Genomic DNA, 25,863 nt, shown 5'->3' with positions numbered 1-25,863 from the left:
TTGGGATGAAAGTGGCTAAATATTTAGACACTGAGTTCTTGTATACCTAGCAGTATCACATGTTGTGTATATTATTAGTTTGTTGCTATATATTGAGTGTTTCTGGAGTGATTGCTGTTTTATATACCGATATTCATAATTTCATGTAAGTATAATGATTTTTAACTATTGTCAATAATCCATGTGAAGCTAATAGCTAACAGTGCCCATATTTAGCCACCAGCCTATTGTCAGTAGAAATGAACAGTGGCTAAATATTTAGCCACCAGGTTCTGAAGTTCGTTTGAAAGGGTTTTATGAGAAAAAAAATTAAAATCAAATGACATCCAACTAACAGTTACCCCTGCTACAAATAATGTTCTATTAAAAAATAAAATTTGATCACTCAGGGAAATTTCAGGTGGCTAAATATTTGGCCACTGACCTATAAAGGGTTAAGGGGAAATAAAATTAGATAATCATCCCTTATTGACTTCTCACTTACCACAGTTTCAGTAGTTCATAAAAATGGTAAAATAAGTAATTAGTAAGTTATTAGTACTTCTGAGGAAAAAGATGGTTTGCTGATGAGAAGGATCATAGGAGGATTTTTTATATAGTAAGCAGAAATACCACAATCTCAGAAAAATATGATTTCAATCATAGTGAGCAGTAAAATATCACACTGGACCACTAGTCCTACTATGTTCAAAAATATCCTTCAGCAGCCAATGGTAACATACAAGATATGTCTAGAAAGTACAGTGAATGGACCAATATTGCAATGCAACGTGTGGTAACACTGCGTGCATGTGAATAGAGGAACATTTTGAAAACCTCCACATAGCATTGAACACATGGATCTGAAGCAGGTTAGTCTCCTGCAGCCAGTCAAACAAATGTGTATATGGAAGACTCATGTCATAGTGGAATGGAGCAGTGCATAAACATCAAGTTTTGTTACAAATTGGGAAAAATGGTGATGGAGACACGTGCGATGTTGGTACAGGTGTGTGGAACAGAAGCCATAAGCAGAATCAAACGCTTTCAGGATGGACTGGAAACTCTTGGTGATGTACACAGCAACCAGCACTGGGCTGAGGATTAAAGAAGCTAGTTCTCTAATTTGATGAATAGGTGTTAGTGGTTTATGTAATGGCAATGGAAGGTGCACAAGTTAATTAGGTGAAAACATAAATAATCTGTTGTACCTGATATATAAGCTGGTGTGCCTGATATAGTTGTATGGGGAATATTTTCCTGGCATGAATTGGATCCCTTCATATATAACTGTTGCATCATACCAGAATACTGTTGGTATCATTGTTCATGAAGCCTCCTTTCTTGTTTATGTTTCATACTCAGATTATTTCCTTCTGCCGGATAATGTACTTGCTCTCATACCCTGAATCACTAAACAGTGGTTTCAGGAAGAACATAATGACCTTTTTGTACTGCAATGGCCTTTTCATTTTCTGGATCTCAGTCTTATTTGCTGTTTGTGATATGAACTAGAAAGGATTATTCACTATATTCTTTTTTTCTTCTTAGTCTCTGGAATACTTACAAGTAGCCTAGTGGAAAGAGATGCTGCTTGAACATTATAACCCTCTATCTCCTCTGGAAATTGCATGGCATGCTTATGACTATATAGAACACAATTCTCGATTTTTTTGGTATGAACTGGTTGTCTGTATGGTCTCGGAACAAGTAAGATTTGAATGTCGTGTGTCGTATCTGTGTGGAACTGAGCGAAAACATTGTTCACCATATATCCTTCAATAGTCAATCTATATTTAAAACTACAGCCAACAAGAAGTATGAATGTTCCCATTTAACTATCAGTACAAGTGTTAATAACCACTCCAACTGGGCGAGTTGGCCATGCGCGTAGGGGCGCGCGGCTGTGAGCTTGCATCCGGGAGATAGTAGGTTCGAATCCCACTATCGGCAGCCCTGAAAATGGTTTTCCGTGGTTTCCCATTTTCACACCAGGCGAATGCTGGGGCTGTACCTTAATTAAGGCCACGGCCGCTTCCTTCCCACTCCTAGCCCTCTCCTGTCCCATCGTCGCCATAAGACCTATCAAGACCTATCTGTGTCGGTGCGACGTAAAGCCCATAACAAAAAAAAAAAAAAAAAAAAAAAAAAAAATTAACCACTCCAGCTAGCAAAGACCTGCACGGCAACATTCAGTTGTGAACTTTTTATCTCTTTGTCCGACTCGTTGGCAGAACGGCCAGCGTACTGGCCTTCGGTTCAGAGGGTCCCGGGTTCGATTCCCGGCCGGGTCGGGGATTTTTAACCTTAATTGGTTCATTCCAATGGCACGGGGGTTGGGTGTATGTGTTGTCTTCATCATCATTTCACCCTCATCACGACGCGCAGGTCGCCTACGGGAGTCAAATATAAAGACCTGCACCTGGCGAGCCGAACCCATCCTGGGATATCCCGGCACTAAAAGTCATACGACATTTCATTTTTCACTCTTTTAAAATTATGGAGACCGCTGACCCACTTTGTAAATAACGAGATTAATGGATTAATGGATCCAACAACTTTTTCATCTACACAGTGCCATACTACAGTTTAATATCACAAGTTTTCAACAAGAAAGTTTCAATGTCATCTTAAGCAGCTACTAAGGTCCAGTTAACCTTCTCTTCAATATGTAAATCAAGTTGCTTTTAGCCGAATTTCACTCAAACTTTAATACAGCAACTTTAGCCATAGACCTTCTTGTTATTATGTGGATAAGGACTAGTTTGTCTATTCTATAAAATATTTTAAATTACTAGTGTAATATCATACCAACGTCAACCTTTTCTTTGTAAACATTTTAAATGAAATTCAGTTGTGAATTATTATTTAAGAACTCATAACAATTTCTCACATTGTATAATACTCATTTCCAATCTTATATTCTCATTTTTATATTTTTTACCATGACAATAAGGATCCTGATTTTTATCTATGAGGTATGAGTTGTATAAAGGCTGATGATGCCCTTATAAAGGGCGAAACATGTCCCTTCTAATGTTAGTGTAATAAGATGTTAATCCTAACTTTGGAAACTCAATTGTATTGAATAGTTTGATCCTAATAAATTTTGGTAATATCCTAAAACTGAAGTAGATGGTAATATGAGATGCAGTGTTTGAAATTCAACCGGTAAATGTATCGATAATTACACTATCAATTATCACCGTGATTTTGTCACCTGTTCGACTTCAACTGCTACTTCATTGAGATGTTCCCAAACAAGCAGCAGGCTGTGATTTTGAAAAAAAGAGATCATGGAAAGTAGCAGGCTGTGAATATCTATAACAATTTTAGTAAATGCGTCATGCTTCGTAGCAGCTGAATGGCTTTGTTTGTGTGTGTGTGAATAACATTGGCGGTAGTTCTGAAACTCATGGAATTGTGTGACGAATTTTTAAGCGGTTTAGTATTTTTAGTGATGTTCTAAATAAGTTAAACTAAGAAAAGATACCATTAATCTTTTAGGGAGGCATATTCGGCCGAATATCCTTGTTTTATACGATCACGGAAAGGCGAAACATTCGCATTCTGTTCCATGTGCTTGTGCGAAACGTTTCTTAAGGAGGAAAAATGGAATTAGTAAATCACATTAAATCTGTATAAAACATCTCCAATACAAAATTTAAGGATGGCAGTTAGAAAATTTTGTTTTTGTACCTCTTCTGGAACCGACCTTGATATAATAAGAGCGGAATGCTTGTCCACTTCATTTTTATTGAACATAATATCCCGTTAGCTGCTGCCGATCATGCTGGTGCTCTGTAATGTTCCCAGGTTCAGAAATTGCAAAAAAAAATATTGCTGTGTTTGTACAAAAAACCACACACATTTTGAAAGAAATTGCTAGGGATTCAAGAAGTGAGCTTGTTGGTTACATGCAACGTGAACCATTTTCTTTAGCTACAGATGGGAGCAATAATAGCAATGCTAAGCTTTACCCTATTGTCATCACCTGTTTTGTGGCAAAGCAGGAAAAGATAGTTCGCTCAGTGTTGTCTGTCCCAGCCTTGGTGGGTGATTCAATGGGGTGTAGTACTGGTAATTTGGTAATTTCACAGTTAGAATGTTACAAAATACTAATTAAAAATTGTTTAGTTTTAAGGGAAGCACAATCATCTCTCTTCGTACTGGGCTGCTCACGCCATTTGAATTAACTTGACTGCTGAGAAAGGTGCTAGCAGTTTGCCTGTTAAAGTTGATGAATTGTTAGTCGACATCTTCTATTATTTAGAGAAGAGTTGTAAAAGGAAGGAACGCCTTAAGAAATTCCAAGAGCTTCACAACAAGGAAATGAAGAAGATACTGAAACATGTTTGCACAAGATGGCTATCGTTAGGAAGATGTCTGCAGAGGCTGTTAGAGCAATTGGGTTTCTTTAAGATGACGTGCTTATTAATGCTCAGTGTGCATCAACTACTAGCATAACATCATTTACGATCCCATAAGCCGAGCCTGGTATTTTCAAACACTATGAAAAGAGGAAAGCTATTGAGTAGTCATAATTGGTTGCTCCCAAAAGATTTTCATGTGTCTCCAAATCTGACACTCCTATGATAAAGAATAAGAACATTATTCATAATTATGAAGAATTTTTGTTTCTTGTTCTGTCATCAGGCTTAAATAAGGCATACAGTGCCTTCCTGTATTCCTTTATTTGAGAATCTCAATTCTTCACTTCAGAGTGCTTCCCCTCACATTCACAAACTACTAGAACTAATGACGAACCTGTTAAAGCAGCTGCTTTCCAGATTTGTTTAACTAAAAGTGATCAAAAGTTCCCTTTTAATAAAAAGTTCCATACCATTCTATTGAGAATGAGAGAGAGTGATGGTCATTGGCACTGAGACAATGAACTTGGTGAAGAAAATGATAGAGATAGAGATTTTCAACTGCCAGGGGTTACTTCTGCACAGCATGTGATTATATTATTAACAAGTTCCCTCAGAATGATGGAAACATGCAAGCCGGGCTGAGTGGCTCAGACTGTTAGGCGTTGGCCTTCTAACCCCAACTTGGCAGGTTCGATCCTGGCTCAGTCCAGTGGTGTTTGAAGGTGCTCAAATACGACAGCCCCGTGTCGGTAGATTTACTAGCACGTAAAAGAACTCCTGCGGGACCAAATTCCGGCACCTCGGCGTCTCCGAAGACCTTAAAAAGTAGTTAGTGGGACGTAAAGCAAATAACATTAATTAATTATTGAAACATACAAAGGTTGCAGATGTTTCAAAAATTGAAGTAGTTCAGTTTTCTTCTGTACAGTTCTTTATAGAATGATTTCTATCATTGCTGCCATGGAAGGACAGTGATTCGTTTGAGGATTCAATGAATGTGCTTCAGAACCAATTTGTAGCTCTTCAGATTGATGACTATGCTACTGTTGAGAGAGAATCTGACGGATGACACCAAATGGGCTCGCTTGATGAACATTCGTGGAGCTGATGGTGTTCCTAAGTATGATGGGATATCCAGGCTAATGCTTTCTGTTCTCACTGTACTGTACAGCAATGCTGAGTGTGAACATTTGTTCAGCTTGGTGAAAAAGAACCAAAATTAGTTTAGGTCCTCAATGTCAAATAAAATTCTGGATTTTATTTCTGTTTTGAAAACCAGAAATACTGGTCCATGTTACTTTAGTGGTAGTAGTAGTAGTAGTTTTCTTACAGAATTTTTTAAGAAAGCATTTCATCTACATCTGTCCTCTCCAACGTGTGATGGATAATAGCCTGCATACTGTGAACTTGACAGAATTTTGTAAATAAGTGTACATGTTTAGTTTAATTTTGATGGTGACGTTCATATTGTGACCTGCAAGTATAAAGTGCAGAAAAACACTGCTTGTGTACGGTGTGAACTGTTCCCAGTGAGTGAAAACTGATGAGCACTCATAAAGATGTAAATTTGTGTATTTAATTTCAGGGGTTATCATAAAATGTATTTGACTTGTATTAGTATTGTTTGTAATCTCCCCTTTGCTGTCCTTTTTCACTATGTCTCAAGATTTTGCGACACGTGCGTGTGGTGTTAAAGATTTTCCTCTTTGGGATCTTCTGGATTTCTCTTTTTGAAGTTTGGCGGGTATGTGTAAACTGGTTTTGGTGGTGGGGCCGTGTGATGAGGCGAATGGAAGAGGCTTTATTACCCAGAGAATAATGGACTCGGTCATGGAGGGAGACCAAGACGACGATGGTTACTCAGGTATAGGACTAAACGAGACCACTGAGCTAGTTGCCAGTAGAGGATCGTGGCAGAGTTTTGTAAAATTAGAGGCTTGCAGACTGAATGCCGAATGTCATAACAGTCTATAATGAAGATGTATTTATGTACATGTTGTGCATTGTGAAGGATTTAGTGCACACTTGAGTTGAATTAACTGAAACAGGTGCATGATGTAAATTTGTTTGGCATGAGATGAGATGAGATAATGTCAAATTTAGATAAAATCTTCCACAGCATGTTGTTAACAATTTCTTCTGTAATGTTCTTAAACTGTAACATCAGTGGATCTATACCTTGTTAAATTATGTTATGTAAAATTCTAGGCTCATCTCTTCTCTAATTAAAAAATAATAATTTGGTTAGTAAAAGCCTGGTTTTATTCTTCTCTGCTTTTAAAATTGTTTTTTCCAGATAATTTTGAAGAGGCAAGGGGAGGCAGAGTTGAGAGCAAGAAAAGTTCTAAACTGTGAAAAAAGAAAGAACTACAAATTTGACATTGCAGCTGTCAGTTGCTCCGGCGAAGTGTCAGACAAGTAAGTGAGCATTTATATATTTTATATATACAGTTATAATACCATTGTGGTGGTTTTTTTTCAGAGTGCAGTTGGTGCAATAAAGGCAATAAAGAGGGTGGCGTAAAATCAAAATGATGTTTTAAAACATGAATTTGAATGACTTACACTATGTAGTGATGTACTGTACTGGGATTTTCAGGAATAGTATTAATTCATCATTTAACACACAGAGTATCTATCTCCATCTTCAGATGGAGATGTTAGTGTTGGTTAATAAGCATCTTGCTGCTTACAATCTAAAATTCCTTGATAAAGTTTACACTGTCACTGTTACAGTGGAATTGTAACTGTTATGACGGGCATCTTTCTGAGCTGTGCCAGCTAATCAGTCGGTTCGCAGCGAGTATAGTCTGTATTAAGGAAACTAATCTCAGACCAGTTCGTCATACTGTCTTAAGAAATTTTAAACTTTACTCGACGGAACAGGGTTACGTGAACCGGGCTTCCGGTGGCATTGGTACTTTCACTCTTGACATCTACAGCGAAGCAGTTCTACTAAGAACCCAGCGGGAGGCAGTAATAATAGGTGTTTTGTTGCCTGTCATAGCAAAAGTTTGCAATGCTTATTTCCCACCAGGCCAGCCTCTTTATATCAAACCGAGCAAATTGGCCATGTGGTTAGGGGCACACAGGTGTTAGCTTGCATCCGGGAGATAGTGGGTTCAAACTCCACTGTCAGCCGCCCTGAAGATGGTTTTCTGTGGTTTCCCATTTTCACACCAGGCAAATGCTGGGGCAGTACCTTAATTATGGTCACAGCCGCTTCCTTCCCTCTCATAGACCTTTTTTCTATCCAATCGTCGCCATAAGACCTATCTGTCAGTGTGACGTAAAACAAATTGTACAAAAAATTCATACAAACAATAATCAAATAAGTACTTCAGATATGGTTCTGTATCCCAACCCATTGTTTTTAATATATCTCCCGAAATCTTATCAATTCCAGTTGCTTTTCTAGTTTTTAATTTTGATACTTCTTTATTATTAGTCACCTCCTCTATCTGGACATTATCCTTGTAACCAACAATCTTTACATACTGCTGACTGAATACTTCTGCCTTTTGAAGCTCCTCGCATACACACTCCCCTTGTTCATTAATGATTCTTGGAATGTCCTTCTTGGAACCTGTTTCTGCCTTAATGTAACTATACGTACCCTTCCATATTTCACTAAAATTTGTATGACTGCCAGTTATGCTTGCCATGATGTTATCCTTATCTGACTTCTTTGCTAGATTCAATTTCCTAGTAAGTTCCTTCAATTTCTCCTTACTTCCACAGCCAATTCTAACTCTTATTTCTTTCCTACCTGCACCTCATTCTTAGTCTCTTTATTTCTCTGTTATAATATAGTGGGTCTTTACCATTCCTTACTTACTTACTGGTCGGCGCTACAGCCCATGTAGGTCCTTGACCTCCTTAATCACCTGCCTCCATTCGTCCTGGTCCTCGGTTTTCCTTCTCCAGCATTTAACTCCCATCTTTCTAAGGTCATCTTCAGCATCATCAATCCATCTCTTCCTGGGCCTTCCTCTCTTCTGTCTTCTTTTTGGTTTTCCTATAGAGACTTTTTTGACAGTACTGGTTTCTGCCATTCGTTTTTCATACCCTCTACATTATGCTTTGTCTTTCTTCTTACTTTTCCCATCCTTGCCAAGTCTATTTTTTGTCTGCATGTTATTCTTACAAGATAATGGTCTGAATCAGCATCTGCACCTCTACAACGGCTAACATCCATGATGTCCGATGCGTGCCACCTGTCTATGATAACATGGTCTTTCTGATTTCTTGTTACACCATCTGGTGATATCCATGCCTCCTCCTTTATATTTTTCTGCAGGTGCCAAGTATTTCTGATTATCATCTGCTTTCCTCTCGCAAAGTCACTAAGTCTCAAACCATTATCATTACTGACTTCGTGCAAGCTTTCTTTCCCTACTATGTGTTTATACACCTCTTCTCTTCCAATCTTTGCATTTAGATCTCCAATGATCATTTTCACGTCATGTCTTTGAACTTTAATTTCATCCTCCAATTTGGTGTAAAATGCATCTCTTTCCTCCTCTTCTGCCTCTTCTGTAGGGGCATACACACAAAACATTGTAACAATGAAGAACTTTGCTCGAAGTCTCAAAGAGCACATCTTATCATTGATTGCAGTAAAGTTAATCACACTTTGCTTTACAGACTTTTGTATGTGGAATCCTGTGCCATTACTGCCTTCTTCTCCTCCACTGTACATCAGGATATGTTGACCAGACATTATCATCCCTTGCCCCTTCCATCTTAGCTCCTGCAATGCTGCTATTTTCACTCCATACTAATCCAGTTCATTCCTTAATTCCTTCAACTTCCCAGGTCTCTTTAATGTCTTTATATTCCACAATATCATTTTTCCTTCTCTTAAGCCGTTTTTCTCGCCGGGTCGTCACCAAGTTATCCGCTTTTCGTGTAGTATGTCTTAAGGTATCCGTAACATTTGTCTTTTCACAAGGTAGGGGAGTTAACCCTATGCCCAACCCCCAACCTAGAGGACCAGGGTATCACTCTTAGTCTGGATCACCACCTTAGACCTGTCCGGCTTGGGTGGCCCTACCAGGAGCATGTGCTCCCGCCGGCATATCCCTAAGGATCATTTGAACACGAAAGCCTCCAAACACCCGGCAAAATATATTTTGCTTTCGTCAAGGTGGTGATACCTTCGGGAGGCTTTATCATTCCTTACCACCTTTAAAGGTACATACCAATTTTCACATTCCTCAACAATTGCTTTAAACCCATCCCACGCCGGGCTGAGTGGCTCAGACGGTTGAGGCGCTGGCTTTCTGACCCCAACTTGGCAGGTTCGATCCTGGCTCAGTCCGGTGGTATTTGAAGGTGCTCAAATACGTCAGCCTCGTGTCGGTAGATTTACTGGCACGTAAAAGAACTCCTGCGGGACTAAATTCCGGCACCTCGGCGTCTCCGAAAAACCGTAAAAGTAGTTAGTGGGACGTAAAGCAAATATTATTATTATTATTATTATTATTATTATTATTATTATTATTATTATTATTATTATTATTATTATTTAAACCCATCCCAGAGTATGTTTACATATTTGTTTATTTACCGTTTTCCACCGATCATAGTTGCTTTTTAGGCTGTATCGTAACAGATTTTGAATTCAGAAAATCTGTTATGATTGTGCAGATATTCTGAGTATTCTTTTTATGATACTAAACATTATCTGATCTCTAGTGAACTAAGTATCTGTAGGCCTAGGATAGAGAAAATGAAATTGTCTCCAGATGAAGTAGGATAGACAGAAATACATGGGTATGATTAGTGAAAAGTTCCAAAAAATACACAGTAAGGAGGCTCAGGATATAGAAGGGGAATGGGTGGGCAAACACTAATGCTGTAGTAGAAACAGTAAGGGAATGCCTTAGAACCACGAAGATGTTTCAACAACATAAACATTAATGGACTTCCTGTTTTTTGGAAATCGAACAAGGTGTGGATGACGGCTGTGATAATGGAAGAATGGCTGATAAGCTTTAATGATAGAATGAAGAAACAAAACTAATGTATTCTGTTGTTTCTCGACAATGCTACATCTTGCTCCACATGTAGAGTTAGTCCGGTTTTCGCGTAACACAACAAGCGTTATGCAACCAATGACCAGGGAATCATAAATTGCGTGGAGATAAATTATTGTAAAAAATATCTTAAGATCTCTCATTGCCAATATGGAATCGGCAACATCTTGCTAGCTGTAAGGCAGGGTCTGTTCCTGTACAGGGTCTCCTATACAAACTAAGTCCGAATGCACGGTGTTTGTACTTTGCGCTACGGCAGTTGCCTCAGCTGAACTTATGTTGCGTGCGGCCGCCCTTCTTTAAGCATATATATGCAATCTTACATGAAATAGTACCTTATAAAGGATGCTGGAAGTGTCGTACTTTCTGGGTTATATAGGCATTGTATCTGGTAACCGCATTCTGGCTGATGCGAGTGAGTTGTGCCACTGTAAATCAGATTTCATTCATAATGTTTTTTTTTTTTCAATGTGTGAGGATTAGTTCCGTACACTTTTTCTTTCAGTTTACCCCACATGCAAAAATTACACACCGTTAGATCTGGAGAACGAGGGGGGAAATAGACCAGCACTGATCACTGTCTGCAAACACTTCTGAGATTGTAAGAATGGGATTTCCTGCTGTATGAGCAGGCGCTGAATCTTGTTGAAACCACCCACGGGGTTTTTCTTCTTCTGTTAACTGATGGAAGAACAGCATCAAAATGTCATCTTGGAACCTCTCTGCATTTAATGTCGTCTTGAAAAAAGTAGGCCCAATTATTCGTCTTGCACTAACAGCACACCAAACATCAATCTTCCTATCATAATGAGGGACTAGTGTATGTGCAGGACCTGGCCGATCCTGGTCACCTTAGACAGCTAGTCACTGAGGTATGCCAATCCATTACACTGGAGATGTTGCAAGACGGTCCTTCCTGCAACATTGCATGCCGCTCTGTATCGACCATGCAGTTTGTCTTTTCAAGCAGATGCTGCGTTAAATGACTTAGGTAACTGAAATCCTGTTGCATGTTTCGTAGCCTCTTCCAACAGAGCTCCATACCATATGCCATGATACCAACAGCCCTTTCCAGGGCCAAATGAATCAGTCTATGGGAACTATTAAGTTTGTAACCTTGCCACATCTCAGGCAATTGCTGGTAAAAAAAAATTCTTATGTGGGATTTGAACCTCCATACCCTTGAGCACTGTCCACTACCATATCTTCGACCACACCCCTGCCACATAAGCTACTGTGAGGCTCAACATGCAGCAGGCGGTTCCCAGCCTATACAGTACCTGTTCTTGTCTGTGTATGCACGTCCTGTTGAAACGTATGTGTTCTTCCTATCTCCTCATTTTATGGGTTCCTAATGAATTCATAATGAATTAATAGTGATACAGTTCTTGCCGTCTTCTAGTCCATAACCACACCTCTTTATATTACCCCAGTTTTAGGAAGACCTACCGATGTATTTGAGAAATGTAGTAAACATAAAATCGTCCTTGCAACATTGTGTGCCGCTTTGTATCAACCATGGAGGTTGTCGGTTTGAGCATGTGCTGCGTTGACGTAACTGAAATCCTGTCACATGTTTAGTAGCTTTTTCCAACTGAGCTCCATACCTTATGCCATGATACCAGTGGCCGTTTTCAGCACCAAATAAATCAGTCTATGCATAAAACAAGGGACAGTTGGACCACGCGATATATTATGAATGTTATTCATGAAGTGAAGTAATACATGAATATAAAGTAATATACTGAATGTACGAACTTAAAGTGATTTCTTCAGTTTATAGTTAGCAACTAACATATATAAAGGAAACAAGTCTTCTATTAAAGTACCAAGCTTCCAAGTCCCATTGATCTCTGCAACAACATAGGAATCCTCTAGGCAAAGAATTTTCTTCTTGCATTGGTATTAGCAATTATATTTTAAAAATCCAGTTGTACAGTAAGGTCATTTCCTATGATGAGATTTGAGAATAACAGAGGTATCAGTATTATTTTCAATTAAATTCCCTTAATTTTACTTTAAATTTATGTCTTACTATTGCAATGACTTTTTTTAACCCATTTCCACACTTGAGTTAACTTCAGTCTTTACTGTTTTTTTTTTTTTTTTTTTTTTTTTAATTTATCACTCTGTATATGAATATGGGACTGCTTCTAAATACCCCAATAACTTTCAGGGATGTGTATGAGTAGTAATTAGTCCTGTAGAAGTTTTGGGATATGCCTTGTGCATTCAAAAGTGAGTCATAGATAGCACATGAGTAACCATCATTTAGTCAATAATTTGTTGTTCCTAATTGCACATAGTCACATTCTGCAATTTTGTATCAGTGTAATGCCAGTGTGAAGATGTCAAAAGAGAAACTAAATCTGTGATCATAATCATCATATGCAGTTACCAGCTGTTGGCCAGGTCTTCTTAGAACATAAGCCTCTCCATCTCCTCTTTTCTGCACTTTCTTCCACTCCTTTTATCCACCACTATCTTGGTCATTATCCTGTTATCTCAATTTCATGCATCCTTCTGGGTATCCTTTTATCTGTCATTCTCTTCATGTGTCCATACCATCTAAATCAAGATGCCACTGTCCTGTTCTACAGTGGCTTTTCTACTATATATTTAACCTTCTCATTTCTCATCTTATCTATTCTTGTCACTTCTATCCTACTTCTCAGAAATTTAATTTGTCTTGCCTGCATCCTAGTCATGGCTCTTTGTTACATTACCCAAGTTTTTGCTGCGTAAGTCAGAATAGGTACCTAGTACACCCAATATATCACTCCTTTACTTCTTTGAGGGACATCCTTGCTCCAAAACACTTTTCAGGAATGCCCCTGCTTGTCTTCCATGCTCAATGATTTCCTTATCATTTCTTCCACTTTCCTCTCTGATACTTCCCAGGTACAGTATTTGAAACACACTACATTCCTAAGCTGTTCCCCTCCAAGCATTATTTCTCTCATAGTTGTGATGATGAGCTCGCACTTTTTGACGTTAAACTTCTTTCCATATTGTTCCACCTCATCTTCCCATGCTGCACCTAACTGTTCCTGGATTTCCTCCTCCTCTTCTCCTAGATTAAAAAGTCATTTGCAAACATCATCACTCATTTTTCCTTCCCCAATTTTCCTTGCCACTTCTGTCATTAACTCATTCATTACAAGTATGTAGAGCAAAGGTGACACAGCACTCCCTTGTCTTAATCCACCTTTTTGCTTAAACCAGTCTGTTCCCTCTCTCCTACTTTCACACAACTGTCACTCCCATGATAATTTTCTCCCTCATTCTTTCTATTGTCTGCTTCTAGCCCCCTTTTTTTTTTTTCTTTGTGAGGCTTCTCATACCTTGTTCCTGCACATATACTTTCTCAAAGTCCATGCAGGCCATCAGTAGATCTTTACCCCACTCATAATGATGCTCTTGCAGTTGTCTTACTGATCTGAAGTAATACTGTTCTTCTCTTAGCTTTCCTTCCACCATATTTCTGATTCTATTCTCTAGAATCTCAAACACCTTTGCACACATTGACATAACAGTGTCAGTGTGATTCCCATATAGTTTTTAAAATTTTTCCTATTTCTCTTCTTGAAGATGGGTATGATTATCCCCTTCTTCGACTCTTCAGGGGTCTTCCTCTCCTTCCATACTACTTTCAACACATGATAAAGCAACTGTTTCCCTACTTCCCTTACTGCCTTCACCATCTCTATACTCTCTTCATCTGAACCTGATGATTTCCCTCCTTTCATCTTGTCCATTGTTACTTCCACTTCTCCCCGTATTGTGTTTTTCTATTTTCAGGTCTCTTTCTCCTTCCACGCCTATACTCTCCTCCCCAGTGTTTCCTTGTGGGTTTAGTAAATCTTCAAAATACTCCTTCCTTATTCCTTTGAATTTCTCTTTTTCCTGCACTTCATTTTCATCTTTATCATTAAAACATCCTCCTCATGCCTTCTCTCTTACTCTTGACCATTCGATACTGTACTTTATTTACGTTGCTATCTTCTTCCATCTTGTTTGTCCACTTTGCCATCCATTTTTCCTTCTCCTCTGCTACAACCTTTTTTAGCTTTTAGCTTCCTCCTTTTTTGGTCTTATATTTTTGTCTCTGTTTTCTTCTGTTGAAACCACACTCCAAAAGCTTTATTCTTCTCCCTAACTGCAACTTTGAATCTGTTGTTCCACCTTGGGGTCTCTGTGCATCTTTTCCTGGTACTAGTTCTCCCACAAACTTCCTCTGCAGCTTTTACTAATGTCCTCTTGAAACTTTCCCATTCCTCCTCTCCTGTTTTTGTATTGGTTGGTTAGTTCAGTCTTATTTTTTCCTGGTATTCTTCCTTGGTTTTCTTCTTTCAGTTTGCATATTTTGATTAGTCCTTGTTGATTCTCTGTCCTTTTCTTTCCTTCACTGTCCTCGGTTTCATTATCGGTAGTCTGTGGTCACTATCTAGGGCCTCTGATGGTATTACCCATACATCTGTAACAGTGGCTTGCAGTGACATTTTTCAGTGGGGACTAGCTCTGAGGATGTTGACATGACAGTATCTGACATAACCATATTGTTGCTAAGGAAATATCAAAACTATAATAAAGCTTACATCTTGTACTACAGTGGAATCTGCCCGTTTTCTTTATGGGCAAATTTCTCTAGAACTGCTCCACAGAATCAGCTTTGATTTTGAAGTTTGGTCTGTAACACCTTTTCAATTGATATTAGTGATAGTCTGGAGAGCCTATCTTCATGCTGAGTGTTTCAAATGTAACATTTTACACGTTTCAGGGAGGAGAAAACATTCTACAGTTAAGGTACTGCACCCGCTCACCCTCTGAGTCCTAGACTAGCATTAATCTCATGGGTGATCAGTTCTTAATAGATGTAAAAATTTAATCAATAAAAAAAATATGGGCGCACAGATAAACATAGGGATGAACGGGGCATGCAAATTAAGGTAGGGGAAGGCTCATTCATAGACGCAAATTTTAGGACTCCACAATAGGACTGGGAAGTGACAACTTAAATTCCATGGGCATACTAGACTAACTACAATAAAAAGATCTGAAAACTGTTTCCTATTGAATTTGTAATAAAGAGCAATTTATTAACTTAATTCGCAAACTGCAAGTGATGACAATTATTACACTTTAGAAAAATCCATCCTGAAAAAATTACATAAATTTGGTTTCACCTCACTCCTCTGGTGGTGTGAATAACATTTGGTGAATTAGTCTCGTTGGTCATTGGGGATTGAATTCACATCCATATGAGTGGACATTTCACCGCTTTTTTTCGGAGACGTGGGCATGAGAGTAAACTTGATTTACCATCATCTCCATGTTACGTGCGGTATGAGTCACCTCCGGATATTTACCTTCTAGTAGGCTGGAAATGTTATCGTATCTAAAATGGAACTAATTGGACGGACGAACCCTAGCCTACATAACCAGATATACTAACATGCCAGACATTGCTCGTCAACTCAAAGCTTAACTCAATATTTACATTTGTCAATACGACAATAACGTACGGGAAAGTGATGTATGATGCTCGCATAATTATGACATGTGCCGTCCGTGGGATATTTCACACATACTGCCGATTATCTCCCAAGTGGAGTACCAATGATGGTTCCGACCAATGATGACGGTCACCATTATATTATCCTATGATTATTATCTAATTATCATTATTTATCTGATTATCATCATTTATTTTGATCACCGTCAATTATTTTATTATCATTTATTTCGATTATCACCCTATATTTGATTATCATCATTTATCATCCGGGATGATTATATGCTAACCTTCGCCGACATTTCAACGAAGGGTCGTGTTTCCTCGTAATTAATCTGTGCAAATTAATGATCAGTTTTATATTAAATTATTATTATTATTATTATTATTATTATTATTATTATTATTATTATTATTATTATTATTTTCATCAGTGGAGGTCATCATTATCGTAACACTCATTCACCATTGATTTAATATTTAATTTCATTTCACCATTAGTATTCTCAGAAATAATATAATAAATTCTTCTTTTTATTCTTCTTCAAATTATTATTATTATTATTATTATTATTATTATTATTATTATTATTATGCTAAATTAATTTTACTTGTTACACTGCAGTTAACTGTATTTCTGTTTAATGCATGGCACTAAGTAATCAATTAAGACATGATTTACTTGGATGATGATGATGATTATTATTATTATTATTATTTTTATTATTATTATTATTATTACTAATTTGAAAATTTTTATATTTTAATTTGAATCCCAATATGAACCACCAAGATCCGATTCCACATCGGTCGGCACACAATAACGGTATTCGGAACCGCAACTTTCGTTTTCGTACTGTCGTTACTTTATGGGGGCACCATGTCCTCCCAAGACCAATCTCAAATCCCATGGCACCTCGTGGCTGAGAATTTCCACCCAGTCTTTGCGAGTGCTAAATTATTCCATCCTTTTCGTTTGAAGTCCATTTATTGCACTGCAACTCTTCAAATATTTAATTCACTAATTAATCCTCGGTGCGTGGACTTTTCTGCCACTTGTAACAACGGAATCTGCATATTATATCGACGTAGGCCTTGGGATTAATCTATTTCTTCATCAACATCAGTACGGCTCAATTTCATCTCATGCCGGATTTTTGACCCTCACGAATTCTAATTTAAAAAATGGGCTTCAACCACTCTGGGCCTTCAACATAGCGTGACCATCATATACAAGTGCCTCTATTGCTTCTAAACAAATATTTATGATTATTATGGAGTCCATAAATGTTAAATCAACAATTAATGTTAAAATCAAATTTACTGCCCGAATTAGTCTTTTATGCCACATGTTATCTCCATATCTATATTACTTTAACTAGTGAACTCACAAAGCATTATTATTATTATTATCATTTTACTTTAACTTGCAAACTCACAAAGTATTATTATTATTATTATTATTATTATTATTATTATTATTATATATTTTGCGAATGAGCCCATTAGGACTACGCAAAGTACTTGGAGACAGGCATTTGCCTTTCTTTGTGCCCACACTTCCTTCATTCGTTTGCTGTGTGCTTCTTTTCTCTCTTGAGACCATGTTGTTCCGGTCTTCTTCCTTGGTTTTTTCTCTTGGTCAACTTGCCACTTATGAACTTTGGTTCTGAAGATACCGAGCTCGATAGCTGCAGTCGCTTAAGTGCGGCCAGTATCCAGTATTCGGGAGATAGTAGGTTTGAACCCCACTGTCGGCAGCCCTGAAGATGGTTTTCCATGGTTTCCCATTTTCACACCAGGCAAATGCTGGGGCTGTACCTTAATTAAGGCCACGGCCGCTTCCTTCCCACTCCTAGCCCTTTCCTATCCCATCGTCGCCATAAGACCTATCTGTTTTGGCTTTACTTCGGTTTTCATAAAATTCAACTATTTGCTTGGTAAGTCTATCTGGGTTCATCCTTTTTATATGTCCAGAGAATCTTAATGTGCGTTTTCTGATGTCGCTGTGAATGTTAGAAAATTGTTTGATTTCCTGTTTCCCTCTAAGGCGGTACTGTTCATCTACGAGTTTTGGGCCTAAAATTTTTCTAATGATCTTGCGTTCCTTTTTCTGAATATTTTCTAGATCAGTTTTCCTGTTCAAAATTAGTGTCTCTGATCCATACAGGCATTCTGGTTTTATAACTGTATTATAGTGTCTTAGTTTTGCATGCTTGGAGAGACACTTTTTGTTATAGATATTTTTGGGTGAGTCTATACGCAGTTTCCATTTTTTGGCATCTAACTTCATTGGCTTTTGTTTCCATTCCATTCTCCTGAATTATTTCACCGAGATATTTGAATTGCTGGACCTGTTTTATTTTGCCATTTTTTGTCTCCATGAATTTAGGGGCTTCTTTGCTGCAGGTCATGTATTCAGTTTTTTATTATTATTATTATTATTATTATTATTATTATTATTATTATTATTATTTCTCATGACATTCTGTACACAAACACATAATTACACACCCTGGCCTAACTATGGTACAAATAATCACCGCAGTGATTAAGAAATCTAAATAAAATGGGTTAGCATAAAGAAAAACCTGACACTTGAAATGAACTTCATTCAATGTATTTACAAACAGCATGCACTAATTGAAAGATATAATTCATATTTACATTATATACAACAAACAATCAATTATATAGTCTAACCCATAATTACGTTAATGTAAATTAGTTCATCCGTCTATCTTCATTAAAATCATGGATTCATGAAGCGATCCATGCATTACGTTCAGTAACCATGATTAATTTACACTTATCCCCGTCCTATTGCGATAACATTCCCAAATATATCAAATTTGTGTACTCATTCGTGTGTAGAATTCTATTGTCTCGTGGCGATTGAGAAGCCTCATGGCGCCATATCCGTCTACTCGTCCATCTTGCTGAACTTAATAACATTAATATAAAAAAAGCACTCCTGGGCAATTACCCATTATTAACACCTTAATTATGAAGTTACAATAATTTATACAACAAACACTTATAGGTACCTAAAACTTTCACACTTCTTTTCTTCGTTTATGCCCGCACCACAAGCTTTGCCACTTACGGCGAGGTGTCGTTTTATTCGACACGTTTCGCGATTTTCAACAGGCACTTCTCGAAATATTCGTAGGCCGTCTAGTGTTCGCCACGCTCCTACAGTTTCCTGCTCCGGATAATTGTTTTATCGTCTGTCTTGAAACTTATTCATTCAGGCTCCGCACACTGCCTTCATAAAGTACTATCTGCTTTCTGTTGATAATTTATTTTCAATCACTGAAACTTTTATACGTGTATAAAATTCATCATACAGTTATACTGATATTAACACTCAGTACTACGAATATCACTGTCCGTCTTCACTTCCATAATGACTCGCGTACTTTCAGCGTGGAACCGTCTCCATGTACTTGCGGCTCTGACTGACTGATATAGAATGCGTCTCGAGGTACTGACTTGACGTGTCAAAGTATCAAACTGTTTTCGTGAGGTTCCAGTCCCTCGTATTTATGGATGATGTGCCTTCCCGCGTGGGTCATTTGCGGTCATTCCAGAGGGAGGGGAGTTGATTTTCATAAATCGGCACTTGCACGTTGATTTAGATCCCTTAACTTATCCCACTTAATAAACTGGCGATTAACATTCCTGTTTAAAAATAGGAGAGGATTTCCACCAATCAATACTTATTTATTGCATATATTAAACTACAGGACCAGTTTCGACCTCATATACAAGGTCATCTTCAGCTGAACCATACATACATATTTATATAATGAAGCTTTGATTAAGATTGTGTTGTTAAAGGAATGCTGTATGATGATGATGTACATTTAGTCACATACAAATGGGGCACGTCTTAGAGTGAACTGGCGTATATGTCGTTCTGTACAATATTGCAACTGTATGTCTAAAATATTATGTTGAAGGTCTTAAAATTAGTGTATAAAATATGTCTTTACTTAAACTAACATATATATGTACAAGATAAATACAATATATAAAAACACTTCATGCATATGAACATTCGTTCTTGCTTGTTGGTCAATACATCGAATAACTTCCGTATTTAAGTCTTATTTACAGTTGTACACTTCAGCTGCTATTCTTGGAGTTTGTAAAATTGCATGGGTAAAAAGTTTTGTCTTCCTGTCTATATGTGGGATAAAACACTTTCAATTTTTAAAAAGGTGCCAAATGTATGGATGAAATTCAACTAAAATATGTTCAGCTCTGCTGTGTGTGTTGCCCTTTTATTGGAACCAATTCATGTTGCCCTGTGGCGTCCGTAAATTTGGATGACATTGGGTTCAAAGTAGTGGCTCCTTTCCCATTTATAGCTGTGCATTGATGTTATGTTTATCTGTGGAAGATAAGATTGAGTTATAAGTGATATCGTGTTGGAGGAATGTCTAAGGGTTATGTGTGTGAATTGGAATATGTACTTACTGTTGTTGGTGTAGCTGAGTTGTGTTTGACGTGCGAGCCTGTAATGTACTACTTCGTGTTCTTCTTGGGTTCATACTAGCTGCTGTGAGGGGGAGGGAAGGAGGGGTAGGGAGAGTTGTTGTTATGGGGGTAGGGGTGGAGCTGGGTGTGTTGTTTGGTGTTTTTCTGTTGCGTGTCACGTTCTGTTTATCGATTAACTTAAGGTAAGGGTATTTTAGGGCGGGGATAACTGTATTGAAGATGTTAGTTTTATCTGTTATTTCATTTATGTTGTAATTTGGATTGGTGTACTGATCTAGAGTGATGTAAAATTCTTCTGTTATGTTGAGCAGGGGGCCTTGGGGTTTATGTTTAGGATTTGCATATCGTTATCGATGTTTGTAAAACTGTGTTTATAGTCTGCGACATGTTGTCCTGTTGGGCCTTTGTGCATTCCAGCACTCTGATTGTGCCATTCTATATTATGAACTCATTCTAGCCTGTCCTTTTATGAAATTGCATAGTGATGGGAGGTCTAGTAAAGTATTCAAGGCTTCTGTCGGCGTAGTTCTCATAGCCCCAGTTATGGCTATGCATGCCGTTCTCTGTAGGCTATCCAATCTACTACTAACTTTTCCTGGACTTACTTTCTGCCACCAAATGATTGCAGCATAGGCCATATAGCAAACGCCTGAAAAACCATACATTTGATCAGATTTTTGATATGCTTTATTGGTGGAAAAATATCGAAATTCCCTCCATGGGAACTTAGAATTTCCATTCGGAATTGCTAGGCGGGCATTAATTCCACTGTGGAGTTTTATCTCCTGTATGCAGTTATCAGACTGTGCCTCTTAAATAGGCTTCTGATAAGTTCACCTGCATACACCCCAGCGTCAGTGGGTAGGGTCTGACACATCCCACTCTGATGAGTCTAGTGTCAGACCTAAGACGAAACGCTGGTTAATAGAGCAAATGCCTGAAAAGCCATACATCTAATTTTTGATCAGATTATTGACACCCCTGACGTCATGCGCGACGATCACCATCAATTTGACTGGGGAAGGATTCTGACGGACCTTCTGCCTCCTTGGTGATCGAGCATGTCGCCACTCCGCGCACTGACGTTTCAGTTCAGGTTCGTATGCCCTGGTCCAAAATTCATCGATGGCGATTATTCATGACAAGAATTGATCACCGTCCTGTTGCCAGCGTGCAAGGTGGTCGGAGCATATTGCATAGCGCACCCACCTTTGAACTTCCGTCAGTGCATGCAGTACCCACCGCAATGCGATTTTTTGCAGTTGCAGCTCATTACGCAATGTTCTGTGGATGGTGCGTTTCTCGATGCCACTTGCCCTCTCTAACTCCAGTAACGTCCGTCGTCTGTCTTCACCCAGGAGCTGCTCGATGACGGCATTTTCGACGTCAGTCCGCATACTGACAGGTCGTCCCGAACATTGCTCATCACTGATTGACACACGTCCTTGCTGAAACTTTCCTGCCCACCGTGCTACTGTACGGCGTTATTCCCAAGGGCTTCCACTAATTCACTGTGACATTCCATCACATTTCTCCATCGGAGAATGGCTATTTTGATGTAAGTGCGCTGCTCAACACGGGTTACGTCCATCTCGCATGGCACTCGCCAACTGACTGATTTCGCAGCCCTCGCTACGCTACTACCAGCTATCACAAAGCCATCTGTTGTTCTGCATACATACTATGCCTGCAGAACTTCCACACGACACATACACGTTTGTGATCCTTTCCCATATCTACAAGAAAAAAAATAGTTGCCATGACTTTTGCTCCAATCCTGGCAACTATTTTTTTTTCTTCTTGAAGATACCAATCCGGTTGGAAAATGTGACATGTACAGATGAAAGGACAAGGTGTTAACTACACGTGTGGACAACGAATAGCACTGGAATATCGTAACACTAATTTATAATGGTAGTGTACCGGGCAAAATGGCCTTGCCCGGTGCAAAAGAATGACAACACAGTACACATAAAGTTGACACGACAAACCTGGGCCTAAGGACCCTCAAAGTAGTCCCCTGCTACTCTTGCCCAAAGATCTTCAGTGATCTCTTTCCCTCTGATTTCCTCCTCCTTGTAAAAGGGACCATAGTTATTTTGTTCGGGTTGACTGATAGTTGTTCTTCCCGATATCAGTTCTCCACAAGTTTAAGTGATCTTTGCATGAGGTCCTGGATAACACTCATCCACAATCACTAGGTCATCTAGGTCATCTGTGTATCCTTGTGTATAAAAACCTTGTTCATTGAGCATAGCTGTGATTTTGTTCACCACAAGGTTCCACAGCAGAGGAGAAAGAACTCCTCCATGAGCACAGCCTTGGGTGGCCCTAACCATCAACGTTTCTTCAAACAGGGTTGCTTTTATCTTCCTTCTGTCTAACATGGATTTAATCCATTTGACGACGGTTTTACTCACTTTGCTCTTTTCCAATGCTTCGATTATAGAGTAATATTTTGTATTGCTGAAGTCTCCTTCTATATCTAGAAATGCCGCCAGTACAATTTCTTTATATTCTAGGCTTTCCTCTAGTTTTCAAACCAACTGGTGGAGTGCTACTTCACTGGATCTGCCAGGTCTGTATGCAAACTAATTTTCATATAACGTTGAGTTCAGTTGCACCGTTCTTCTAATATATTTATCCAGAATTTTCTCCACTGCTTTTCAGCGTGAATGACGTTAAACACAATGGTCTGTATGCTTTGGCTTGGACATAATTTGCCCTTCCAGGCTTAGATATGAATACTGCTTTAGCTTCAGACCATGATTTTGACACGGACCTTGCTCGACTAGCTCTGAAAAGGTCCGTCAGGGTATTGACGCGTATCTCCCGCCCTTCCTGTAGGAGAATCGGGAGAGTATCATCTGGCCCCGGAGCCTTTATAGGATGAAACGTGTCGATTGCCCATTTTTACATGGTTATGTTTTATTATTTTGTTGGCACAGTTCCAGTCTGCTCTTCGAGCTCCAGCCTCTGTTCCAAACATTTCTTCTTCTGTCATCTCCTCAGCCTCAGTAAAGTGACACGCCAGCGTGTCCCTCCCCGCCTGAGTAAATGACCCATCTGGTTTCTCTAGTGTCCCCACTAGATTTATATGAGTTGCTTTCAGAACCTTCTGGAGCCTTGTTGTTTCAGTGTGTGATTCCCCTTTCTCACAGAACAGTCTCGCAAGATTTTCGTTTTGCTCTCCTTATATCTAGGTTATACTCAGTGAGTTTCCTATGATATACGTCCCACATACCATTTCTAGATGATATTCTATACAACATCCTAACCTCTCTTTTCAATTTGGCTAGTTTGTTGTTCCACCACCTTAATTTTTTTGGTGTTTTTCTTTCCTTTGAGAGGACAGTTTTCATGGAATTAGTCTATAATGGCCTCTTTTAATAGTTCCACTGCCTCATCCAATTCTTTCTGTCCTCTCACATTTGTTGGAATTTTTTGTACAGCCTTCCCTAGAACTTCTCTGTATCTGTCCCATTTTGTTCTTTTTGGGTCTCTGTACATCTCAGTCCCACATAGTCTTGCATCTATTGCAAATTGGATGTACTGGTGGCCTGCCAATGATGGTTCCTCCAGCACCTTCCAGTCTTATATGTGTGGTGCTTAGTGTAATGTCTATTCGTCTATTACCTTACGATTTTTATTTATAAATGTAGGCTTGTTTCCTAGGTTTAATATCGTCAACTCATTTCCAATAATAAACTCTAGTAAAGACTCACCTCTTAAGGCATTGCAGTTCGTGCTGCCCCTGGTCGTGTGGTGTGAATTTGCATCTGCTCCAAGGACTAGGTGTTCTCCTTTCCTCTTTGCATTGCAAATTAGGTTCTCAACTTCTTCTGATGGGCGCAGATTAGTTCAGTCATATGAGAGGTATGCAGAGCCTATGGTTATTTCTCGGGGTCCCTCCCAATTTCCAAGTTTAATCTTGGCTGCCGTTAAATCCCGTGAACAGTGTTCCTGCAAAATAAGACATTTTTATTTCCTGTTCACAAGAAGACATGTTCTGGTCATTTCTGATGTATCGTACATCAGCTTACCTCCAGATTCCGCCCGTCCTGCTACTGTGCCCTTGACTACCCATGGCTCTTGAATAAGGGCCATGTCAATAGCCTCGGACTTGAACTTCCTTGCAAAATTAACCGCAGCTGCTTTTTTATGCTGAATGTTGGCCTGAAGAACCTTCAGCTCCATCTTTATCAACATTGGGTTTCGTTTTTCCCCTGATGACTTGAAACTTGATCTGCCCAAGTCCGAGCTTAGCCTTAAGGCTTCTCTTTTTGAGCTCTTCAAAGTCTCTTTCACCAAGGGCTAAAACGACTGTCCTACCTGTCTTATCAATTGAAGTGGTATTCAGCACCCTCTAGTGTTAAAAGTTTGGTATCATGCTGATTGATTTTGACAGCAGCCTGCTCTACTGGAGCTTCTGTTGCCATTTCTTGTTTTGAGTCGGTGACGGCCTGTCCAATTGGGACTTCTGTCTCCATTTTTTCTTCTTGAGCTTGTTCCTGGATCTGCTCTACTGGAGCTTCCTTGGCTTTCCTTGATGTCGAAATTTTTGAAATTGGTTCTTTATAAGCATCCGTACTTCAATCAATCATAGGATTTTTGCCCGTTCTAGGGTCCTGAGCGTTTTCACCATCCGTGGTGAGGCATACAGCCAGACATTGTCCTCTCGCAACTCGGGCTCTCCGTAGCAGAGACCTCGCCCCTCAGTCGTCCATCCAGCGGTCCGCCCTTGGCCCGAACCTAGCCAGGTTTGTTCCCCCTTCAGTAGGCCTACTCACGTGGTCTCCACTTGGCATTATCATGACTGAGTTCACAGCCATGACTTTCCCCCTAGTTTGGGATCGCCCCTTTCCCAACCCGCGGCTCGTCCAGGCTACGTAGAGCAAAGTGATGTGTTGGTTTCAGCACCCCGCAGTGAGCCTTCACCTCAGTCACCAGCCCCACTTCACCTGAACCACCGTATCACCCATGTGGAGGAACCATGGATGCCTCTCTAGCATGTGTGGGTGAGGCATCCACTTCCAGACCTTGACTTGGGCTAGTAACAAGCCACTGCTACTTAAATGTACTGGTATTAGTTAATATACACAATTTAAAAACAAGATTACATAAAGAGCGTAAAGAATCATTTTCATACTGAGGCTAAATGAAGATTAAAAACTAAACATCTAGGAGATTAAAATATTACTTCTAACATTTCAGAAACATAGGCTATACTAATAGGAAAGAGAATACATAAGAGAAACCTAAGATACGTTTTAATGCTGAGGATAAATTAAGATTAAAACTAAACATCTGAAATATATGTAGGAGATTATATTGCCTAATATTTAATTAATTTGATGAAGAAATACTTACACGGCTTAATAAGTGGAAATGCAGCAGAATTTAAGACATTTTTCTTAGTTTTGATACTATTTTCCTGTATTTTATATAG

At 38.9% G+C, this 25,863-nt stretch overlaps 1 protein-coding gene across 2 annotated transcripts in view; it reads left to right on the top strand.

Moving 5' to 3' along the window:
• Cals (calsyntenin-1) overlaps positions 1–25,863 on the top strand; it is a 466,513-nt gene that overhangs the window by 75,879 nt on the left and 364,771 nt on the right. For both annotated transcript variants that reach the window (XM_067140904.2, XM_067140903.2), the window contains exon 3: positions 6,649–6,770. In XM_067140904.2, coding sequence (XP_066997005.1) covers positions 6,649–6,770 — 122 coding nt within the window. The remainder of the gene's footprint in view (positions 1–6,648; positions 6,771–25,863) is intronic.

The sequence above is a fragment of the Anabrus simplex genome, chromosome 2 (genome assembly GCF_040414725.1).
Source record: "Anabrus simplex isolate iqAnaSimp1 chromosome 2, ASM4041472v1, whole genome shotgun sequence".
Classification (NCBI taxonomy): Eukaryota; Metazoa; Arthropoda; class Insecta; order Orthoptera; family Tettigoniidae; genus Anabrus; species Anabrus simplex.
Note: the sequence above shows the minus strand (reverse complement) of the source record. Positions and strands in the feature narration are given on the sequence as shown.